General features: G+C 41.9%; 1 protein-coding gene across 2 annotated transcripts; it reads right to left on the minus strand.

Moving 5' to 3' along the window:
• Window positions 1–9,526: 9,526 nt before the first annotated feature.
• On the minus strand, window positions 9,527–21,621 carry nfyba (nuclear transcription factor Y, beta a). Of its 2 annotated transcripts, none has more exons than XM_033610345.2 (7): window positions 21,502–21,621; window positions 16,961–17,054; window positions 16,714–16,844; window positions 15,179–15,376; window positions 10,406–10,484; window positions 10,186–10,265; window positions 9,527–10,057 (listed from the first exon to the last, which is right to left on the minus strand). In XM_033610345.2, the coding sequence occupies exons 2-7, from the start codon at window positions 17,052–17,054 to the stop codon at window positions 10,025–10,027; spliced, it is 615 nt and encodes a 204-aa protein (XP_033466236.1). In that variant the 5' UTR covers window positions 21,502–21,621; the 3' UTR covers window positions 9,527–10,024. The 2 variants fall into 2 exon arrangements, with proteins under 2 accessions (XP_033466236.1, XP_033466237.1); XM_033610346.2 differs by lacking the exon at window positions 21,502–21,621 and adding an exon at window positions 21,202–21,476.
• Between the last annotated feature and the right edge of the window lie 1,024 nt (window positions 21,622–22,645).

A 22,645-nucleotide genomic window follows, 5' to 3' on the forward strand; every position in this document is an offset into this window, starting at 1 on the left:
AAGCAATACGGTTTAGTAAACTGATTCAAAAACTACAATAACTGAAACTAAATACATGTAAATATATATAACTGAACCAATTTAACACAATAAATGAAACCAAAATACAAAGGAAAATTACTACACTAATTTTTTCATAAGACAATCCGAAAGAACAAATGAATAGATAAGGACTTAAAACATTTGGGTCATGTTTCACGAGGTGCGGGCAATCATGCAGGCCCCTGACCAGCCCGTGAGACAGCCAGACCCCTGACACAGAGCAAGCCCAGGCGGCGAGCAGCCGCTCCGGACCAAAACGGAACAAAAAAAAAAAAAAGGAACAAGATTACAAAAGAGAACCAAACCAAAGAAACGGAATCAAAGAATAAACGAAAAGAAAAGAACCAAAACAGAAAGTCAAAATGAAGAGCCAAAACAGCAACGCAATGTGCAGGCTGACGTAACAGAGCGGGCAGATGGCTACACCCAGCAGGGCTGCAGCGGATCACCCCGTCTCCCCCGGCCCCCAGCAGTTTGCACTGCGAGGAGTGGAAATCAGGTCACCAACGTGTGCATTAGGCTATGCACACATAAGGAGAAGATGGCAGAGCGCTTAGCTGGATAGAGAGGATTGTGTGCCTTGACGGCAACCACAGGTATATCACCAACGGGCTGTCACGCCAAACAAAAGGCTGCCACGCCGAGCCACAGCCACCACAGGAGCGAGCGAGGAGCAGAAGAGAGAGAGGGGCACGACCACTCACCTGAATAAAAGGGTGCGCATGGCACCGACCAGCCGGTGCCTGAAAAGCCGGCACAGTGCCGAATGGTGGCAGGGAAGGAGACAACCTCCGGCTACACAAAGCTTTCTGGATATGGCCATGAGAGCTGGAGAGCAGGGGCCTTTCCAAAACTGGACCCTACCCACTCCCCCTCCATCTCAGAGTGTCATTTGTAATCACCCTCACAGATGATGAAGCTCCCTCCATCAAGGTGTAGGGCGTAAACACAGCAGCAGGCTTTGGGACAAACTTCCCTGTCTGCAGTAGAAAAAGAAATTGCTGTTATATTTAGTAAGCATGGAGAAAAATAAAATTACTCCCATTTGATATGTATTTGTATCACTTTGATTTGATTCTTGCTGCTGTTTAGTGGAATTTTGGTAGTGTATATTATCCTTTCACTATTTAGATAAATAAATGAATCAATGAATAGGTTAATAAATAAACTAATAAATAATACATCAGAGGGAACAAAACTTAGCCCTATAATTCACTGGGGACATTTCTTGTGCTCATTTTTTTGCAACAGTTCCTGTTACACTTTATTGTAAAATAAACACAACTATCGTTTTATAGACTAGAGGTGTAGATTTGATCCTAAATACAATGTGGCATTTAAGATGTTAATGTCTGTGTGACAATATTAGATGCCTATCTTAGTTTGAACAGTTTACATTCCTCAGGGTAGTCACATGGAACTTTTATTTGTATGGAGCATATTCCATGGCCAACACAGTTCTGCCTCGGTAGCGCCAAATAATAACGGTTAAAGCGCTTACCGTGTGTTCCCACCAAACGCGATTTACTCGCACGAGTAAATGAAAATTCATCGCGCTACTCGCTCGAGTTTGGACGCTGGGCCATTTATGTAAAATTTGCGTTGTCGCATCAGATGCGCGAGTACGAGCCCGCCCATTTTCACTAGATAACAACAACATTACTTCCGCCATTTCTTTCTCTCATTGACCATGGCTGAGATCACCACGATCACTGCACTGTACCTGCTCTGGAGGTCCCAGATTCGTCTGAGTGCCAAACGCCGCCGTCGGTTCTGGGTGCATGATACCCTGCGGAGGCGCACTGAGCTCGATGAGTTCCACCGTCTCCTACAGGAGCTCCGCCTGGATGATAGCCGCTTTCAGCGGTACTTCAGGCTGATTGGGGCCCAGTTTGAGGACCTGTTGGCAAGGGTTGGCGCCAGGATGCGGTCTCTGTAGAGTAGACACGCTGAATCGCAACGATGAGTTTCTCCTCCATCTTGGCATCAACAACTGGACGTCAGGGCGTCAAGACGTCACTGACGTCGGGAGAGTCTCAACGCTAATTGGCTTTCGTGGCACAGCGTCACGCAAATTCGCCTCAAAAGTTCAATATTTTCAACTCGAGCGATGAGGCGATGGACGCGAATTTCGCGGCTATCGCACTGCGCCTACCGCGCCCTTGCGTCGCGCTAGACGCGTCCATGCCCGGCGCGAATTCGCGTCTAATCGCATCTTTGCATTGACTTTGTATGTAATCTCGACACGCGAATTTGCAAATTCGCGCTAGGTGTGAGAAAAAAAAAATCAGCAGTAGCGGTCATATTTCAGCAGCAGCAGTGCACTGCTGCTAGTTGCATATAGGGGAAACACTGCACGGCATACTGTTTTCTCTCAGTGTCCGATAGCTGGCGGTCAAGCTAATAAAAGTTAATCATTCAAACGCAGTTCAATTGTCCCTTTCTGTTGCACATTCACCCACACTCATTTGGATATCAGGCTGTAACAGACAAACAACATGTGCTTGGAAGTAGTGTGGTTGGTTGAAACCCTGGGTACGTCCCAAGTCCCTTAAAATTACTGCTAACTACCTAACCTAGCCACCTTACCTAACTGTTTAGTCCCTCCCACTTAGGAAAACATGCAAGGAGTCAGGAGTTAGGAGTGAGGAGCGAGGACTGCTGATAAGAGACATGAGACGGCCTTACTCTGAAGCGTCACGTAAAGCGATGTCCTTTTCTGATGACAGCGGCACAGCTGGATCTGCTGCATAACGGAGCCAGCGTTTGGCGTACATCCCAAGTCACATTATATTCGCTGATCAAAGCTGTAACCCCCAACCCCCGCCATCATGACTTTGGTCACACACTTTTGCATGTATTACCATTGTTATTGAGTCATTTGCCGAAGTTTGTCGCAATTAAAGAACGGTCTGTAGCCCTGCCACTGTCACTGTGATGAGCATCATTATCATTATTATTATCATCATCATTATTATCACTATTATTAAATCCACTCGCCATCATTCAACAAGTCAGCTGCTGAGTGAATAAGACATATATCAGACCTGTCAGTCTACCTCAATCAATTCAATTTTATTTATAAAGCCCAATATCACAAATCACAGTTTGCCTCACAGGGCTTTACAGCATATGACATCCCTCTGTCCTTAGGACCCTCACAGCGGATAAGGAAAAACTCCCCAAAAAAACCTTTAACGGGGAAAAAACAGTAGAAACCTCATGAAGAGCAACTGAGGAGGGATCCCTCTTCCAGGACGGACAGACGTGCAATAGATGTCGTACAGAACAGATCAACATGATAAATTAACAGTAATACGTATAACACAATGAGACAGAAACAGAGAGAGAGACAGAGAGAGATGCAGGACAGACGGTAATGACAGTAGCTTACAACAACATTAATGAAAGTAATAATATTAAGTAATATTAATATTAATAATTAATATTACCTACAAGCTATTAAACATTCTACTCACATGACATGCAGGACAAGTAATGATGGGCAAATGTGTTCGTGTGTGTGTGTGTGTGTGTGTGTGCGAGGTGTTATGTCAACACGTGTGGTTCTGGACATGAGCAGCTGCACATTTAACAGCCACACATCACTGACAGTCCGTTGAACAACGCAACGGGTTGTGAATGAAATAAACTTAATTACAACATGACAGTCTTGCACAAGATAGGCATCATTAACGTTACTCTTTGTAGTCACGTAGGCATGTGAATTGCAGCGTTTCATTGCAAAGAATGCATGTAACGGGTACACGGGTATTTATACGTCAGGGCCTCAAGCTGAAAAAGACTTCCTGTTAGGAACCAAGGCTATTCAAGAGAAGGCTGAGACACGGGGTCAAACATGGGGGGATTGCACATGCGCAGTAAAATCTGGTCTGCACTTCCTCAAAGGCTCAGTAGATGGTGTGAGACCGCGGAATAAGGGGGATGTTTGTTTCATGGTCAATTTGTATTTTTGGTTACATTTGGGAATTTATGAATGATTTGAAAATGTTTGTTTTTGCAATAGATTTTAACTATTTTGGCAAAACTGATAATCTGTGCTCTGGCTTAACAGCAAAATATATTGTGATAAGGAGTGCGCTTGGTGTGGTCTGCTTGGACTTTTGGACGGCGGATGCCTGAAATTGTCGGAATTGCATCTCTGTCATTCTCACCCAAAATGCAGGCCACCAGTGACAGTCCAATAATAAGCTGTGAAAATGACATGCATGCACATATCCCAGAACCAACAAAATGGAGCCAGATCAAATACCTCTTGTTTTGCTGTGTGATGTTTCCAGCACAAAGTTCTTCCTCAGACTTTTAGTTCATTTGTTATTTGTGTGGAGACTGTTTGTGTGTGAAAACGCAAAATAAATCATTTTTGTCCTGCAATTGTTCCTGTGTTTTGTGGTGTGTGACATCAAGACAATAATGAAACAGAGAATATTTTAATACTTGAATATGTCAAAATGTGTCAATAAGCTCTTTTTTCAATATCATTTTAATTTGTTTTTCTTCCTTAATAAAGTAGCTAACCTTTACTAATGCCTCTGGTAAAGAACTAGGGCTGTTGTCATTGGTTTTGATTCTGAGAATCATCCTTCCCTTCAGTGTAACACTAGATATTATCACAATATATTTGCTGCTAAGCCAGAGCACAGATTATCAGTTTTGCCAAAATAGTTAAAATCTATTGCAAAAACAAACATTTTCAAATCATTCATAAATTCCCAAATGTAACCAAAAATACAAATTGACCATGAAACAAACATCCCCCTTATTCCGCGGTCTCACACCATCTACTGAGCCTTTGAGGAAGTGCAGACCAGATTTTACTGCGCATGTGCAATCCCCCCATGTTTGACCCCGTGTCTCAGCCTTCTCTTGAATAGCCTTGTTAGGAACCTCTTGTGTTACCTTACTCATCGCACCTAACAGATTCCTCCTAACTCCTAATGCTAACTCCTTACTGGCAGGAATAAGAGACATGAGACGGCCTTAAAGATGGCGGACCTCGAACGACTTCTGGTTCAAGTAAGGAGTTAGGAGTTAGCAGTATAAAATAACATAGACATATATACATAGACGCCGCATCGAGTGCTGAGCTGTACGTCAACGTCGCCGCCATATTGGATGTGGCAAGGCTGCGCTGTAAACTAATACAAGTGAATGGACTTAATTTCATAAAGCGCCTTTCTTAAAAGAAATTTACGTTAATGCCTCTCGTTTATTCATTCACACACACACTAATATACTTGGGAAACAGTTAGGCACCAAAAACAATGTATTTGATCTTCTCAGATGGCTAAGATAAGAACTTTATTGATCCCACACAGGAGTAATTCACCATACATCAGCTATAGAGAACAAGGTAGTGCTGAAAATCAATACACAGTATATATACACACACACACACACACACACATATATATATATATATATATATATATATATATATTCTGTTATAATGTCAGTGTTCTGTGAGTTAATGGCATGTTTGGGATTGAATGAGTATAGGTAGGGGGGCGGGGGGCGAGTATGACGGGAATGAGGGCAATGTGTGAGGGTGCTGGTGTGTGTAGGAGCGAGCTGGAGGAGAGAGCAGGAGTGCACAGTTGGAGTTACAGCTGAGTTCTTGTTTGTTGGTTGTTTTGGCGTGGTTACGGCCAACAGTAACCTGTACTGGTGGTTTGCCGAATAACTGCGTCATCCTTTCCACACGTCCTGGCGGACGCTACAGTAGGCCTATATATAATTTTTTCGGCACTACCTTATTCTCTATAGCTGATGTAAGGTGAATTACTCCTGTGTGGGATCAATAAAGTTCTTATCTTAGCCATCTGAGAAGATCAAATACATTGTTTTTGGTGCCTAACTGTTTCCCAAGTATATTAGTGTGTGTGTGAATGAATAAACGAGAGGCATTAACGTAAATTTCTTTGTAGAAAGGCGCTTTATGAAAGTCCATTCACTTGTATTAGTTTACAGCGCAGCCTTGCCACATCCAATATGGCGGCGACGTTGACGTATCGCGGCAGCGTGCAAACCCACTCGATGCGGCGTCTATGTATATGTCTATGGGTACGTCCCAAGTCTCTTATTTTATACTGCTAACTCCTAACTCCTTACTTGAACCGGAAGTCGTTCGAGGTCCGCCATCTTTAAGGCCGTCTCATGTCTCTTATTCCTGCCAGTAAGGAGTTAGCGTTAGGCGTTAGGAGGGATCTGTTAGGTGCGATGAGTAAGGTAACACGAGAGGTTCCTAACAGGAAGGCCCAATCCCAAACCACTCCCTACCCACTACCACTTCACTACCGAGTGTCACTCCAAATCAAGTTACACTCGCAGCTGTGGAGGGCACTCCTGATTAAGGGGAAGTGTATGAAAGAGAAGCCAAACCATGGGACGCCCTCGCCACTCTACCGGAAGAAGGAAGCAGATGTAACCATGGATACAGACAGATGCTTTGTGAAAGCAAAATAGAGCAACGGGCTATTAAAAAAAACATTTAAATATTAATTAAAATGAGTTAAATTAAAAAAAAACTTTAATAAGTCAGATAAGAGATACAGTGCAGTGTAATCAAAGTAATTAACTTGTTCACATTTTATAGACACAGTTTACACATTCACAGATGAACTTTATTAATTAATCTGGGCAATCTCACCTCCATCCCTGCTTTGCAGCATTCCTTTTTTTAGTAAAGAGACTCATTTTTAATCCGTAGATCGATTAACTGCTTTGTTTTTTCTTCTGTCCCTGCGAACACATAATTATATATTTTTTAAAAATCATGAGAATGGGATGAGGAATTTTTTAGACAGTTTTAAATAGTTTATTTAAGCATATGGACATGTAGGTTTTCATCTTTTGACACCAAACATTCTGTGAGTTTGTTTGAGACTCTAAAGTCAGTGTGAGGAAAACAAATGTGTGTGTTTGATCTAAAATATTTTACAAAGTAGAAAGACAGAACTGTTACATTTGTACGTTGTTTCCTCCATTGTGATGTTGCGCTTCCTGCTGGGCTCATCAGAAGCCTGCACTGATGCACACTAGCTATCTAAGGGCTGAGCAGTCCACTCGCACTCAGCGATAATTGGTTTGGGACGGCCCTTAATATGGCGGAGCTCCGCGTGACCGCGCAAACGGAGGGGGAGTGAATAGGGCAAGGGGATAGGGCCCGGTTTGGGATTGGGCCGAAGTCTTTTTCAGCTTGAGGCCATGACGTATAAATACCCGCCCCCTTCGTCTGTCTCATTTGAACGAGATGGCGGAGAAATAGCGCAAGTGTAGGCTACCCGTTACATACATTCTTTGCAATGAAACGCTGTAATTCACATGCCTACGTGACTACAAAGAGTAACGTTAATGATATTTCGTGCAAGACTGTCATGTTGTAATTAAGTTTATTTCATTCACAACCCGTTGCGGTGTTCAGCGGACTGTCTGTGATGCGTGGCTGTTAAATGTGCAGCTGCTCGAGTGATATACCTAGGTAACACCACGCACACACATACACAAACACATTTGCCCATCATTAATTGTCCTGCATGTCATGTGAGTGGAATAATGTTAAATAGGCTGTAGGTAATATTAATTAGCTATTAATATTAATATTAATTATTATTATTACTTTCATTAATGTTGTTGTAAGCTACTATCATTACCGTCTGTCCTGCATCTCTCTCTGTCTCTCTGTCTCTCTTTCTGTCTCATACGGATTACTGTTAATTTATTATGTTGATCTGTTCTGTACGACATCTATTGCACGCCTGTCTGTCCTGGACGAGGGATCCCTCCTCGTGCTCTTCCTGAGGTTTCTACCGTTTTTTCCCCCGTTAAAGGTTTTTTTGCGGAGTTTTTCCTTATCCGCTGTGAGGGATACGGCTTTGATCAGCGAATATAATGTGACTTGGGATGTACGCCAAACACTGGTTCCGTTATGCAGCAGATCCAGCTGTGCCGCCCATAGGTGCCGCCGTCACCAGAATAGGACGTCTTTTTACGTGATCCTTCAGAGTAAGGCCGTCTCATGTCTCTTATCAGCAATCCTCACTCCTAACTCCTGACTCCTTAAATGTTTTCCTAAGTGGGAGGGACTAAACAGTTAGGTAAGGTGGGTAGGTTAGGTGCTTAGCAGTAATTTTAACCCCGGGACTTAATAAGGCTGCGGTCGGAAAGTCTTTTTTGCTTAGGAAGATTCCTAGCTGAGTGAAATGACCCGGAAGTATTTTAGCGGCCGCACCATTCACAAACTCAGATGATTAGGAAAGAAAAAGCTCAACATGACCGAGAAAGGAAGGAGATCACCATCTAAGTTACCGCTGTTTATGAAGCATTATACATCTCATGCCATAACTTGTTCATATATATTTTTTCAACTTTCAACAATATGTTAAATTTAGATGCGAACTATGAACGTTTCGCTACTATTGGTGTACCCTCCATCCACAGCTTTGTTTAACTTGTTTTATAACAGGATAAACAAAAATGCAAATATACAATGCATCATTTTAATTTTCCGATTTTCGTGTGAATGAGAAAAAACGGAAATCCACGTGCTTTTCCCATTTTCGTCTTCAAATGGCTAATTGACATAGAAATTAAACCAAAACCAGAAACCTAGCCTACCTGTTTTTCGCCTTTATTGTTATATCTATATTATCTGCCCCTACTGCATCTCAAAACATTGGCATCGGCTATGCTTATGGCCTAGGTAGGTAGATAGATAGATAGATTCAAGAGTATTATCTAGACCTGCTCTATGTGTAAAGTGCCCTGAGATGACTTTTGTTGTGATTTGGCACTATATAAATAAAATTGAATTTAAAAAAAATAGACAATCAATGAAGTAACGTTGCTGTGCCTCGTGAGTAAATGCGCATATACTTGGTGTATCTGGAGATTTAAATAAATAAATAATATCTTTCCTTGACCTCGTGACGTTTCCCACCGAGGTCAAGGAATAGTGATTAGGAATAGACCATAGGAGGGACTTTCCGACCGCAGCCTAGAGACTTGGGACGTACTCCCTGTCCGTGTGTGTACATGCCGTTTTTAGACCTTCCCCAATCAGCTTATTGGCCAGCTGAGTTTGATAACACTATACTATTGGTGGAACTACCCATGTGCTTCGCTGAAAATCAGAAGATGATTCGTTAAACGCTATCTTATGCCAAGTTGTTGCCACAGGAAAAAAAATTAAAAAATACTAGAAATGACCATCAAGCCGGAAATCTGGCACCACGCCGGAGTACTTCATGCTTTAAGCCCTGCATCTAACATTTCACTGGAGTGATGTAACAAGGTCATATGATGACGACTTGGTTTGTGTTGCCTTCTGCTTTCAGGTATGGAGGACAGTTCAACCATACATGGACAACCACAAGAAGAAGCTGCAAACCTGACTGTGTACAGACGCTACACCCAAACTGAAATAATTTTATGTGACAAAATAAAAACAGGGGAACTTTAAATATCACTTTTGACTTTTTATTTAAAGACTGACAACATTAATGAACATGGTAAATTGTATTAACTTACAAAAGAGCTGCATGATCTGAAGCAACACTAACAATGCGGCTTCTCTCCCTTCAAACAGAGAAGGGCCTAAAAAATAAACATGCCATACAACACTTCCCATAATCCCCCCACCACCGCCTCAAAACAAAGAAATGCATAAAAGCAAACAAATCAACACACACACACAGGAAGTATTCCACCACTAAATCATGTAATAAGACTAGCCTTTAAAATAAAGCCTTAATTTCCCAGCTGGTTTGGATGCACTCCAAAACATTTGGTACCTCACAACTAGAAACTACACTTTCTACTCATTAGTGATTTCTCTGTACATGAGGGTTTCTGCAGATGTCACCCCCTCCTCCCTGTCCATCTGATAACCTTGAGAGTGTGGTGGCTTCAGAGGTCATCAGGCGTGGGCGGGCCTGGTAAGGAGCCGCAGTGTTCGGCCTCGTCATGAAAACTGGATCTGTTGTACAGTTGGAATCTGCAACACAGATGCAAAGTTCAGTGGAAGGTTCATCATCTCATCCAGATCAGTATAGGAACTTTAAAAGTAGTAATGGAAGCAATGATTCATCTGGTGAGCTGCTGCTGCCTTAGTGTGGTTTTTACCTGTTGATATGAGGTGGTGTACACCATGACGTTCTGCTGCTGGCCGTCTGCTGTGATGATCCCAGCTGGCAGTGGATTTGCTGATGAGGGGAGAAATGTCTTTTTAATGAGACTGAACTTCAAACATTAAGAGCAGAATATGGTCATGAAAACTGCATGTCAAAATAGGTGGAATTAAAATAAACAGGAAGACAAATTGTAAAATGAATCTAATACTTACTGAAGCTATCATCTGTGAGATCATCCCCCAGGCCTTCTCCCACTGCCACTCCAGGAATCCCCTTCTCTCCCTTCATGGCCTGGAAAACACAAGAGAAGCAGCAAACATTACACGTGTGGGCAAAGAAACATCTGGAACTTAACTGATTTCAGGCCTTTGCAGTCACAAGTAGAAACACGGAAATCAGAAGATTAACAGGAAAGACCTGCCTTTGGTCAAAGAGCTATAATAAAACCACCTCCTGTGTGAGAATTTAGCAGTGTTTTGAAGTGTTCTCTGATTATTTTAACCATATTAATGCCATAACAGTAATTAAAATGATTGCACCATTCACCATTTAGACAGATCAACACAAGTTGTGACTCTGTCCAAGTTCCCAACACACCTGTGAACCCAGCTGCTTCCTCCTCAGTGTGTTGTCAAATGAGCTGCTATTAATGTTAGTGGGCAGACAGACTGCTTAAGATGATTATTATTCATTTGGTAAAACTCTCTAGTGCATTATGTTATCATACAGTTTCATACATTTGGAATTTTTGACCAGATTGGAATCAACACTGGGTGACTCTTGTTGCCTGGGTCCAGGCCTTTGATTCCATCCACTCCAGTGAGTTGACTTATTTGTCTGGCATCATGACATGAAACAGCTGTTTCTCAGTTAAAGAGCAGATCAGCACCACGGGTCGGACTAAGTAGGGTTGGGTATAGAACTCAGCCCTTTTAAGGGTCAACCCAAACTATGCTGGTACAACCAAGTACAGATTTGGGTTGAATTAATTGGTGCCAAGTTTCAGAACCCAAGAGTGTAATGCTGGGTTCAGGCAGGAGGCGAAAGCATTGCGAAGCGCCCCAAAGCCAGGAAGCTGCCCTCAGAACTCTGTGGCTGACTTCCCAGGTTTGGAGCACTTTGTGGTGGAGAATATGGAGCTCTGCAGCCGGGTTCAGTAAGGAGACAAAAGCACTGCGAAGCGCCCCAAAGCTGGCCACGGAGCTCTGTCGGCTTCCCAGCGAGCCAAAACTATCGCTGCAGCGCTGATAGTTTCAGTCTATCTGCTCTGTTTTCTTTTCTAATTTATTTTAGAAATGGCCTGGTATCACTGTTGTTTGTGATTGTGTTTTTTAAATTATGTCCTTATTGGCTGTGTCTGTGTCAGAGCGAGAGAGACAAGTAGATTCACACATACATAAACACAAGCAGACAGACAGACTTATAAAGGGTTTTTTTCCCCGTTAAAGGTTTTTTTGGGGAGTTTTTCCTTATCCACTGTGAGGGTCCAAGGACAGAGGGATGTCATATGCTGCAAAGCCCTCTGAGGCAAATTGTGATTTGTGATATTGGGCTTTATAAATAAAATTGAATTTTTTTTTAAACACGGGAACACCCGCTTAAAATAGGCTACAGACTCCATTTCCACTGCCAGTAGACGTCAAACAGACAAGTATGCCTTTCTGTTTTGTTTTTTTGGTGTGTCATGTTTGATGTCACAGACAGGCCAGAAAACAGGTTTGTAAACAGTAGAAAGCAGCATGAAGGCCAGTGAAAATGTTGCAGTAGTTACTTCTCATTATGTATCTCTGATTTATTCAATCTGTCTTTCAATCTCGGTGCAGACTAAATTTGGAATGACTGAGTGCTGTCTGGGCAGAGACGGATGGTATTTCAGGGCTGTACTTAAGTTTTTTAGCCCATAGCACTGGTGCTACAGAGGGTGATCATTTTGTAGCAGACCAGAAAGTGTGTGGCACCTGTCATGATAACAAATTTTGCTGGGTGATTAATTGCATCAGAAATTATTGCGATAAGCGATAATATTGCGTAATATTGTGCTTTTAAGACCATTTTTAAATATCCATAATAACACATAAAAATACCAAAATAAATAAATAAAGACCTTATAAATACAAAAAAATAGACTGTCTCTCTCTCACTCTCAGGTGTGCAGTTAAGTTGGTCGTATTCTCTCTTTTTGTTGAGATGGTTTTAGAACAAACCCGGCATAATGGCTCCTCCAAATTACTGGGCTGGTTTGGTTTAAATCCAAAATACTCCCACACAGGGGCCGTGGCATTTGGTTTAGGAACAAGTTCCATGTCTTTCTCTTACGCTCAACTCTGTTTTTTTCTCCGCCTCGTCTCCCCCTCACAACGATTGCACTGTGTCTGTGTGTGTAGTCCATAGCCCCGCCTCCCCCACAGAGACAAAGACACTCGATGACAAGAGCTTTCCCTCCGTTCATTACACTAATGAACCAACTCACCTGGCTGCCAGATGATGCACAGCAGTAAATGCTCGTCGTCTAGTGAAAAAACGAGAACACACACACACACACACACACACACACACACACACACACACACACACACACACACACACACAAGCGGCTTGCAAGCAGTCTGTCGCACACGTGCTACTAGGTAAATAAATTCATCGCACATATTTTTTCCATCGCACGTGTGACATATGTCGCACTGTACAGCCCTGTATTTTGTGGTGGCGCCTTATTGCATCTCACCAGTGAAGGGGCTGAAATTAGCATGTGACCCGGTTGTTATATTTCCATCACTGCCAATCAGAACTGGAGCTGATAAATACAAATACACGTGACTACTGCAGAGTCATTTGACCTGGGAGTGAATGCCAATTGTAGCCTTTCCCATGACATTAAAAAGACAGATGTTAGTGGGAATGGGGCTATGGCTCTGTGTGTGATTCGAAAGGAGCAGAGGAGCAGAATCGCTTGTTGACTGCAGCTTGTTCAAAAAATATGACTGTTGTTATTACAGATAGAGTCAAGTACTGAAAACAGGTTGCCGGTACCGAACTTGAGGTGCCTACACCAGTACTGGTATTGTTTCAAATGTGAATGATACCCAACACCATGGGCGTAGCAGATGCGGGGTACGCGTGGTACATGTCCCCCGCACTTCTTGTATCTGTGCCCTCTGTCCCCTGCACTTTTTACAACCGTTCAATTCGTTTTTAACATGTGGTAACGTTTTTTTCCGAGCCGTCTTTAAATGCACCATGAGTAGACGGCGCCAGGCACCATACATATGCTGTCGTGTTGTGATCTGAATCAATCGACTCTGCTGCTGGGCAGTGCTGCTGTGTGTTAACTATGTTCAGCAAACCGGCCAGCAAGAAGCAAAAAATCTTGCACAGTTTCTTCCAAACAAACCGTATAGGTTGAGTAATGCTGTTGCATGTAGATAATGTTAGCTAAACGATGACTAATTAATAGATGCCAATATATCAAGTTAAGCTAGTTAACAAGAATATAATGTTATTGTTACCTATGTTAAATCGCTTGCTAACTAGTTTCATGCTTGGGAATAAACCCACTCCTCCTTAATAAGAACTTGTGCTCACTATTGCTTTCCACATATTTTTTTAAATCTTTATTGCCACCATAGAAAGAGCAGGGTCAGGGAGGAGACAGTGGACCAGAGGCCAGCAAGGATGATCATGCAAGGTCTTCACAGGTGAGAAGAGAATATAACTGGCTGAGAGAAAATATTTATAGCATAAAAGTGACTTTGAATATTAATTTCCACAGCTATGTCACCACTACTATTCTTAATTCTATTTATAAATTTTGCTTTGCACATTTATTATCTATATTATTGCAATAGATAGAAGAGGGACAGGGAGAAACCAGGCAGGTATTTGGCACTTAATTATCTGGCTACTTACCCTGTAGATGCTCGAGGGTCATTCTGTGTCAACTCATCTAAAACTCTAGATTTTGATAGTATATAATTTTAAAGAACTAAAGTCTGTCCCCTGGTGCTGTACTGTGGCTGTTTGTGGTTATGTGGTTCTTTAGCCGCTAAGGAGAGCTGCAATTGAATGCGAGAGGATGATAAATCACTCAACAGACCTCTGAACAATTTGTCCCCCTCACTTCTGAAATGATGGCTGCGCCCCTGCCAACAACACTGTTGTCAACCAGAACCAATGAAGAGTAATAACAACAACGGCGAGCACTAAAGGCAAGACAGGCGCTGCTATCGAGGCTGTTCTAAATCAACATGTCTCCTCAATATTGATAAGCATCGTAGTTCATTTTAATTTGCTATGCTCCGAACAAAACCAGGATGCTGGTATGGCTACGCTTCAGTGTGGACTGAAGGTGTTAGATTCAGGTGGATACGTTGGTCTCCACACACTTGTTAGGGAAAATCAAATCCCCTCCTCCACAGAAATCACTGTTTTACTGGACCGCTTCTTCATTTAGTTGATTTTCACGTTACTTAATTTGAAGTGTTTTACTGCTGTTTAAATGTAGGCTATTACAACAATTTGAATGTAAATGGATCACGCAATACTGCGCTTTAATAGCACTCTGCACTCTCTCTCTCGCTCAACTAAATGTCATAATATGCACAACTGCACTTTACCATTCTACTTATGATGTGTAGAGTGGTCTATGTCTTTTGTTCTGGTCTTGGGGGAGAAGGTGGGTTGGGGGGCGGAAACTGTTGTCTATCCTGTCTTGTCTAGTAGTAAGCTGTCTTTCTTTTGTCTAGTCCCTTTTATCTAGTAACTGTATTAGATGTACTGTACGGCGCAGAACAAGTTTCTGTAGGACAAATAAATAATTATCAATCTATCTAAAACATATGGCACACAACATATGGTAGTTTTTCTATATGGCTAGAATTCTGGAACATTAACAGCCATACGGCCATCATAAGAAACATCTGACATAAACCCTGTAGCCAACTGGTGTTATACAGCTGTGGCCACTTGAACCTTAGTTTGTGTCTCACCTCTCTGAACTTCTGCAGGTAAAGCTTCAGTGGTTCCACGTACATGTCGAAGCCCAGCGTTGACATGGCGAACAGGATGTCCTCCCCGTTGATGGTCTTCCTCTTCTCCTGATGGCAGCGCTCGCTAGCCTCTGATGTGATGAAGCTGATGAACTCGCTCACACACTCCTGCACGCACTCCTTGGCATCTTTTGCAATCTGTGGAAAACAGAAATAAATTATGAACAAGTGTTTCTGACAGATGTGGTAGAAAGAGCGCACATCAGCCCGGCAACGAAAAAAAATCCTTCTGAAGCCCCACAGACAAAGTGCTTCCATTTTGCCTGACCAAACAACTTTTGAATGTAAATGTGCACTAAACTCGGGTGATTGTCTACACTTGACATGCTACTGTGTTGTGCTATGAAGTGCTGGAATTTGTTATTTACATGACAACACCTGAATGCAACACAAGTGGCGCTCCAATTGAGTGTGTGTACAGTGCTGCGCTGCTGTGCGAACGGCGTGTTGACTGTGCGTGTTTGACTGTGCGTAACAGCAGTCTTTTGATGGTCATTTACACACTGTCCATAACAATAACTATGTCAGGTAACAAACTGCGTCAGGTTTGGGCCGGGCTTGGTTATAATTATTATTAATAATAATAATAATAATAATAATAATAATTATAATAATGCTAATAATAAATTTTTTTAAAGGCACCTTTCTCACACAACAGTGAAACCATAAGAAATACACAATATGACTGAAAAACAGATTAAAATTAAAATTAGCATATTGTTCAGTGTTTGTTGCTTTGGTGCAGCCTTTACCTGGGTTACCTGAATGAATGGTATTTCATTCAGTGTTTATTTTCATCATCTGTACATCTTAGGCTTCATTAACATAAAACTCTTTTGTGCTTTTTGCTCCCAAGGCTTTTGATGCACCTGCAGTGGTGTGGTGAGTACAGTTGTCAAATTTTTTGCACCGCTGTCTGTCTCTCCTCTGCCTGCGGAAAAACACCATGCAGCAAACATGCACGAGATATTCACACTGAGCTGAAATAATTTTGGTAAAAGCTTTACGAGTAATGACACCTGTGTGACAGCTAGCTCAATACAGTAGATCCTGATCAGTTAAAAAATGCATTGATTGGCCCCTATCCCAATCTTTGAGATCTGTTACTTGTTGACTGGTGGGATGGTGTGAAACTATTGGCAGGATTGTACATGCATGTATATGAATGAATGTGCTTCCTTGTGTGCATACACAAGGAAACAAAATGGGGACCCACTAATAGAAAAAGTGCTCTGTAGAGCTACTAGGGGTCAAAAACTTTACAGGAAACCTTTAAATCTGAGCAAAAGGCATGTACATACAACCAAAATTTTGTGACATAACTAGTTTGGAAGCCAATCATGGTCCAGTATGTTGTAAACACGTTTATCAGCCTTGCAGTGTGGCACTAATTACCCTGTCACACTAAATGTAATGCAAAAAAAGAAAACAAAGATTCCTGGTCCTCTTTCTCTCTCTCTCTCTCTCTCTCTAACCTTTCCAGTCTGAGGAACAGCATTCTTCATAATGCGAGCCACGTTGGCAATTGGAAGATAGATGTCCTGCTCCCTGAAGTTCTCTTTGATACCACTGTCATCATGGTCATTCAGATTCTCCTCTCCATCATCTACAGAAAACAAACACACAGACAGAATCAGCACTTTGTGACCTGAGCAAAAAAAAAAACCCCAAAAAACTGTCAGTTGTCTTTTTTTGATGGTCTACACTTTGGCTGCTCCTCACCATCTTGAGACTGGAGAACGTAGTGACCAGATGCCATGTACTCTCCGGTGATGCCCAGCTGGGAGGCATCGGTGGTTGAGCTGTCTCCGTCCATCTGCAACAAACATGCACATCTTATTCAACATCTGAAGCTTTTGCAATATACCTTCAAAGTCTAAAATGCACCAAGTCACTCCAATGAAAGTTTGAGAGTATTTACAAGCCTGTCGCTCACACATGCGCGCATGTGCACGGACGATCTTTGGATTTCAATGACAGTCTGTTTTATTAAACTCAGGGCTTTAAAATGAAATAAATCATGACAGCTTGTGGGATTTTTTCTCTGTAGCTTCCCTGTGGATTTAACACTCTGACAGGCTGACCTGTAACATCACTTGTGGGTGGATGACAAGCTACTCCCACGCAGATAAAATGCAAAAAAACATGTTTTTTTCCCAAACTGAGGAAAATGCAAATCAGATTTCCTCAATCCCTCATCTGACCTCAATTTCTGACTTTAATCCAGCGCTGTTTCTTGCTGTCTAAACAGTATACTGTTATCATAAGGAAGCTTTTTTTAATGTAATAATTTAAGAGATGCTTTAGCAATCCTGTTGACCTGCCTTCATGGGTTGGGTAGGGTTTTGGTGTTTCGGTCATCTGGGATCTTTACCAACAGTATCTTAACAGATGAAACAGATGCTGACAAAGTTTTACTTTGGGAACATAATTAACTAGGGATGTCCCAGTCTGATTTTTTTTGCATTCGATCCGATACTGAGTCCTTTATTTTGAAACCGAGTCCGATACCGAGTCCAATCCGATACTTTGCAAAGCATTAAGAAAGAAAAAAAAAAAAGAATGCATCCAAGTTGTCCCATAAGGTTTGTTTTTTATTAAAATAGTATCCAAAAAGCTTATCGGTGGTTCAGCGGCACAAAATGTAAACCAAGTCAATATCTTCTTCTTGTCTTCAATAAACAAAATAGGCCTATATCTTTTTTAGCGGTTTGACACATGAAACAAATATTTTTCTTTTACTCAGTCAAACCCCACAAAGAAACCATAAAACCCATAAAACAGGTCCCTCAACACCAAAATGAAATTGTTTTTACCTGGTTTCTGTAGAACAAAATAATTATACTCAATTTTCAAAAATACAAATACAACAGTAATCAGTTTCAAGAAAGTATATATTTTTTCCACCAAAGAAAAGAAATGTTCCGCTCCGTTCAGTCAGTTCAATCCAGTTCAAACAAAAAACTCCACTCCAGGATTTCCAAATAACACACAGTTCACAGTTCAATTCAGTTCAATCCACACAGTTCGCTAAACAAAACAAAACTCCACCCCAGGTTTTCCCGCAACCAAGGAGGTAAAGAAAATCGACTGTTGGCTCTGACTCAGTTCAGTTTCAAAACAATAAATCAACCGGCCCGAATGTTCCAAGTAAGGAATAATGAAACGGAAAGTAACGTTCGCTCCTAGCTGCGTTGTTCATCATGTCACCTTGTTTGCTGGGAGTTCATTAGCCTATTTTGTTCTAGTTTTGTACTTTGGTGATCGTACATCATTGTTAGCTGTTGTCCATAGGGCTCTAGTTAAGCTAATGTTAACTTCTGGAGCTTAGCTTCATTAATTTATCTGTAATCTCAGAGATAACAAAGGTTGGCAAACGTTATGCTGAATGATTCAGTGTAAATACTGTAGCACCAAACTAACAGAGAGACACTGTTGGTAAAGATGGTAAAAAGGCTGTTATCCTTTTCTCATATTCTGAGCCAAAAACCTTAACTTCAGTGGGACTTTAACTTGTTGTTGTTCACAAGCGTACACTGTGACCTGTAAATTTTGGCTTGTAATTTAAGCTTTTCATCGACGTTCTCAACAATAAAGTGATGAATATATCCCTCAAATGCATAGTTTAGGCCTTTTTAGTTACTTCTCAATGACATCTGATCGTTGTGTCCCCAAAAATCATCAACTGCCTCCTGTGAAATGCCGTGTACTGTGACACCTGCCATAGCGCCAGTCACTGAATGTTAATAGTTTGTCCGAGTGAGTGGAGGGGGGCGTGGCTTAGCCATAGGTCAATTGTTACCTGCAAACCAATTTTAAAAGGCCTTCAGCATGTCTTTCAAAATAACAGACTGTATTAAAAACATGGACAACAAACAGCTCCCCAAAAGTGAAGCCAAAAAAATCTAATGACAGATGGTAAACAAGAAAATAAATGGTTCCCTGACAGCACACTAGGAATGCATGATGCACAATATGCGATAAATATAACAACTTATTTGGCTGATATCCGATATTTCCATTTTTTTTCCTACCTAGTTTTAGTGATCACCAAGTCTCTTCTGTAGAGGAATTAACATTATATTGTGCATGCATAGAAATAAAGTTTCTTTATGCTTCTGCGTACACTCAACGCAACGTGAATGCAGTTGCTCCGGAGTTGTTGTGTGCCTGCCATAGTTCTGCGTCCTGTTGGTCTATGTCGCTATGCAATTCCCCAGCAAAGCGCTTGGGGGCGCGGTGTTCTTTTATATACCAACCTAGACTCTGCGACGTCTATGGTCGTTGCTCGTTCATTGTTTATCTTCCGGCTTTGCTCTAGTCACAGTGAAGATGGCGACCGAGAGAGAAAGACTGTTGCTGAAGCTCGAAATGATCGACACTGAACAACAAATGGTCTTATTACAAATGTTACGATGACGACGACAACGAAGAGAGGCGACTGCGCCGATGGTCTGTAATGGCAGTGTTGTGGTATTGCAGCAGGAAGTGAAACCTTGCGAAATGCCGGAAATTATGTAGTTTGAAGGACCAATCATAGCTCTTGCGGTCTGCGTTGCGTCCCTCTGCGACCGACGCAGAGACACGACATGATCCTCCAAAAAATTGTAACCACGCGTTACAATTTTTTGGAGGTGCATGGTGTGTCTCTGAGTCGGTCGCAGAGGGACGCAACGCCTCCGCAAAGCCCTCTGCGTCGTAGGTATGCAGAAGCATAAACCTTGCTTTATTGCAATGGCCCACCAGCAGATGGAGACATGAAATACAGTGCTTTTTATTGTATGGAATATTCATTCATTGTGCAAAACAAAAAAAGCATTTTGGCCAATTATGATAATGTACCAATATTATCAGTCATCCCTACTTATTTACTAAGTTACATGAATGCAGCTGTCACAATAAATGTCCCGCTGAGCTCCATTCAACCTTTAAGACTTTATATGGAAAACAAAAAAAAAGAATCACTGAATGTTTGTATTAAACGGGTGAACCTGATTCAACTGGCACAATTCTGAGTCTGGTACAATCGTAGTGTTTTCATAGACAGATGGTGAACAAGCAAACAAATGGTTCCCTGACAGCAGACATTTTCTGCTAGGTAGCAGACATGGCCACAGCAAAAAGCCAAGACTGAGAGCTGCCTCTTGCAGGAGTGGTGGAAAGTTTAATACTTTTGCACTGGATGCAATGAAGACGAAGCGGTTCCATTTGTTCTATTTGTATGTGGTTTTTGTAAATAGCCCATGGGATAAAAGAAGCAGCTGACCCCCAGGTATTTTCACAATATCTTAACTGGCCCCCCAAACGATACGATTAAAACGTATACATGTCGGAACTGGGCAAGTTTTGTAACGAACCAAATGTGTGTTTTGCTGCGTCTGTGTGTTCACGTAAGAAACTAACGTTTGCTATTCATTTGCTCACTGACTTGTCGGAAAAACGGCTCTGGTGTTGTGCCAGATATTGCATTCAGATAATTCGCGTTAATATTACACGTTTCAATTTTAAAGACTACGACTGGCTGCGTAGCTAATTTTAGAGGACGTAAATATTTTCAGAGGTTGACAACAAGTGCTGCCAGATATATTGCCATATATATTGTGAACAGAAATTTGGCGATATGGGATTGCGAGCTAGCGTTAGTCCTGTTAGTGCAGTGAGCACTATAATTTTAATGATAAACGGTGCCAGTTAAACAGTGAATCCACGACAAGCCCAGTTTAACGTTACGTTAGCAACACGTTAACGTTAAATACATTGATGTGTGTTTAGCTTTCGTAGCTATCTAGCACACTTAAGCCGCGGGTGAGATATTTAGCTGACGTTAGCTCGTGACAACCCACGAATGGAGCTAGCTAGCTAGCTACTCATTAGTTGTATTACAACCAGCAAGCCAGTTTGCTGCTCGTAATACAACTAATGAGTTGAGGATAATGAAAAGAGGCTGTCCAGTGGGCTGTTACCTTCTGTAGTTAACCTATTCAGGTACACAGCATCCCTTGAATACATTTTCATTGTAAGTCCACTGCAACTGGCGCCAGCACGGACAGCGTTGGCCTGTTCTTTGTCGTGCAGAGCGGAGCAAGACGTGACCGGGGCCGAAATGTTGAATAGTCGTTTGTAAAGTTTCGTCCGCTGGATACTTCCTGATAAGCAGCCCTCATTCACTCAGACAACAAATAAAAAATCAGACAGAGACGGACATTTCCATTCGAGCTAACGAGAAATCGGTTAGCAATCATTGGCCGGAGCCAGGCACAAACCTGCAATGAAGCCCTGGTTGGTTACCTTCCTGAGACGGCTGTTTGGTTGGACAGAAAATGGCTGCGAAAGGACCAGTCCCAGCGCGCAGCCGCGGCTGCACTACCGCCATTGGCCGGTAGATGGCCTTGCTGCCTTCAGGGACTCTTCGCAAGCTCCAACCTCACAGGTTTACTGTAAATTCAGCAGTGGAAACATCATGTAGAAGTTACTGTGAAATTGTAAACTGGGTCAACCGAATGTGGTATACGATTTTAAGTGTTTCTAGAATGTGTATTTTAGCTGCTTTAGCTTAGTAATCCAGGCAAGGTACAGGGTAACTGCAGTCTGAAACGACAGAGTGAGAAGAATATACACTTGCAATTTGCACTTTCAATGCAACGTTGTCGCTCGTCAATGCAACACAATTCCTACATTTATGGTTACACGGGAACGCATCTCGTCTAGCCCGCAGGTTTCCACCGTCCCTCTGCTGCCATTTCACAAACGGCTCAGGTTGTTTCAGCAAATGTTTCCTTGAACACAGAAACGCGTTAAGGGCGCCTGAACTGCTGCACTGAAGGACCGAATATCTACAGAAAGCTTATTTAGGACTACTTAGAGCCTTTTAAGTTCAATGAAGCGAGTTATATGTATAAAACGGTTCAGAGAAGTGTTGCCATTTCAACTCAGCCATTTTTGACATAAAGGTAACGTTAGGCTGTGTTATCCTGAACAGCCTCTGCTGCCAACAAAGGGCAGTTTATTGACAAATGTATTACATCTATAGGTTTCAGACGGTTTATTGTGTTCACTTGCTTTTTAAGTGTTTTAAGTGGTTGAGTATGTTTTCAAAGGCAGCTGCTGAAGTAAGTTGATGTTCAGGGATTTCACCACAACATGTCCCCAGACACTGAAAATAAAAAGGCTAACTTACCTTTAAAGGAATAGTCCGACGATTTGGGAGTTATGCCCGTTCTCTGTCATTTTCATATTGAGACAAAATGATCGATATCTTTTTTGTGTCTGTACGTCCAGTGGCTGGGTTGCGGCTTAGCTAAGCGAATACAATTGAAGTCTATAGGGGGTCAGTAGCCTACTCGGTAAAAGTGAACAAATAAACGTTACAGAAACCCTGAAGCTGGTATTTGTACACATGCATTTAAA

This window comes from Epinephelus lanceolatus, chromosome 23, assembly GCF_041903045.1.
Source record: "Epinephelus lanceolatus isolate andai-2023 chromosome 23, ASM4190304v1, whole genome shotgun sequence".
Classification (NCBI taxonomy): Eukaryota; Metazoa; Chordata; class Actinopteri; order Perciformes; family Serranidae; genus Epinephelus; species Epinephelus lanceolatus.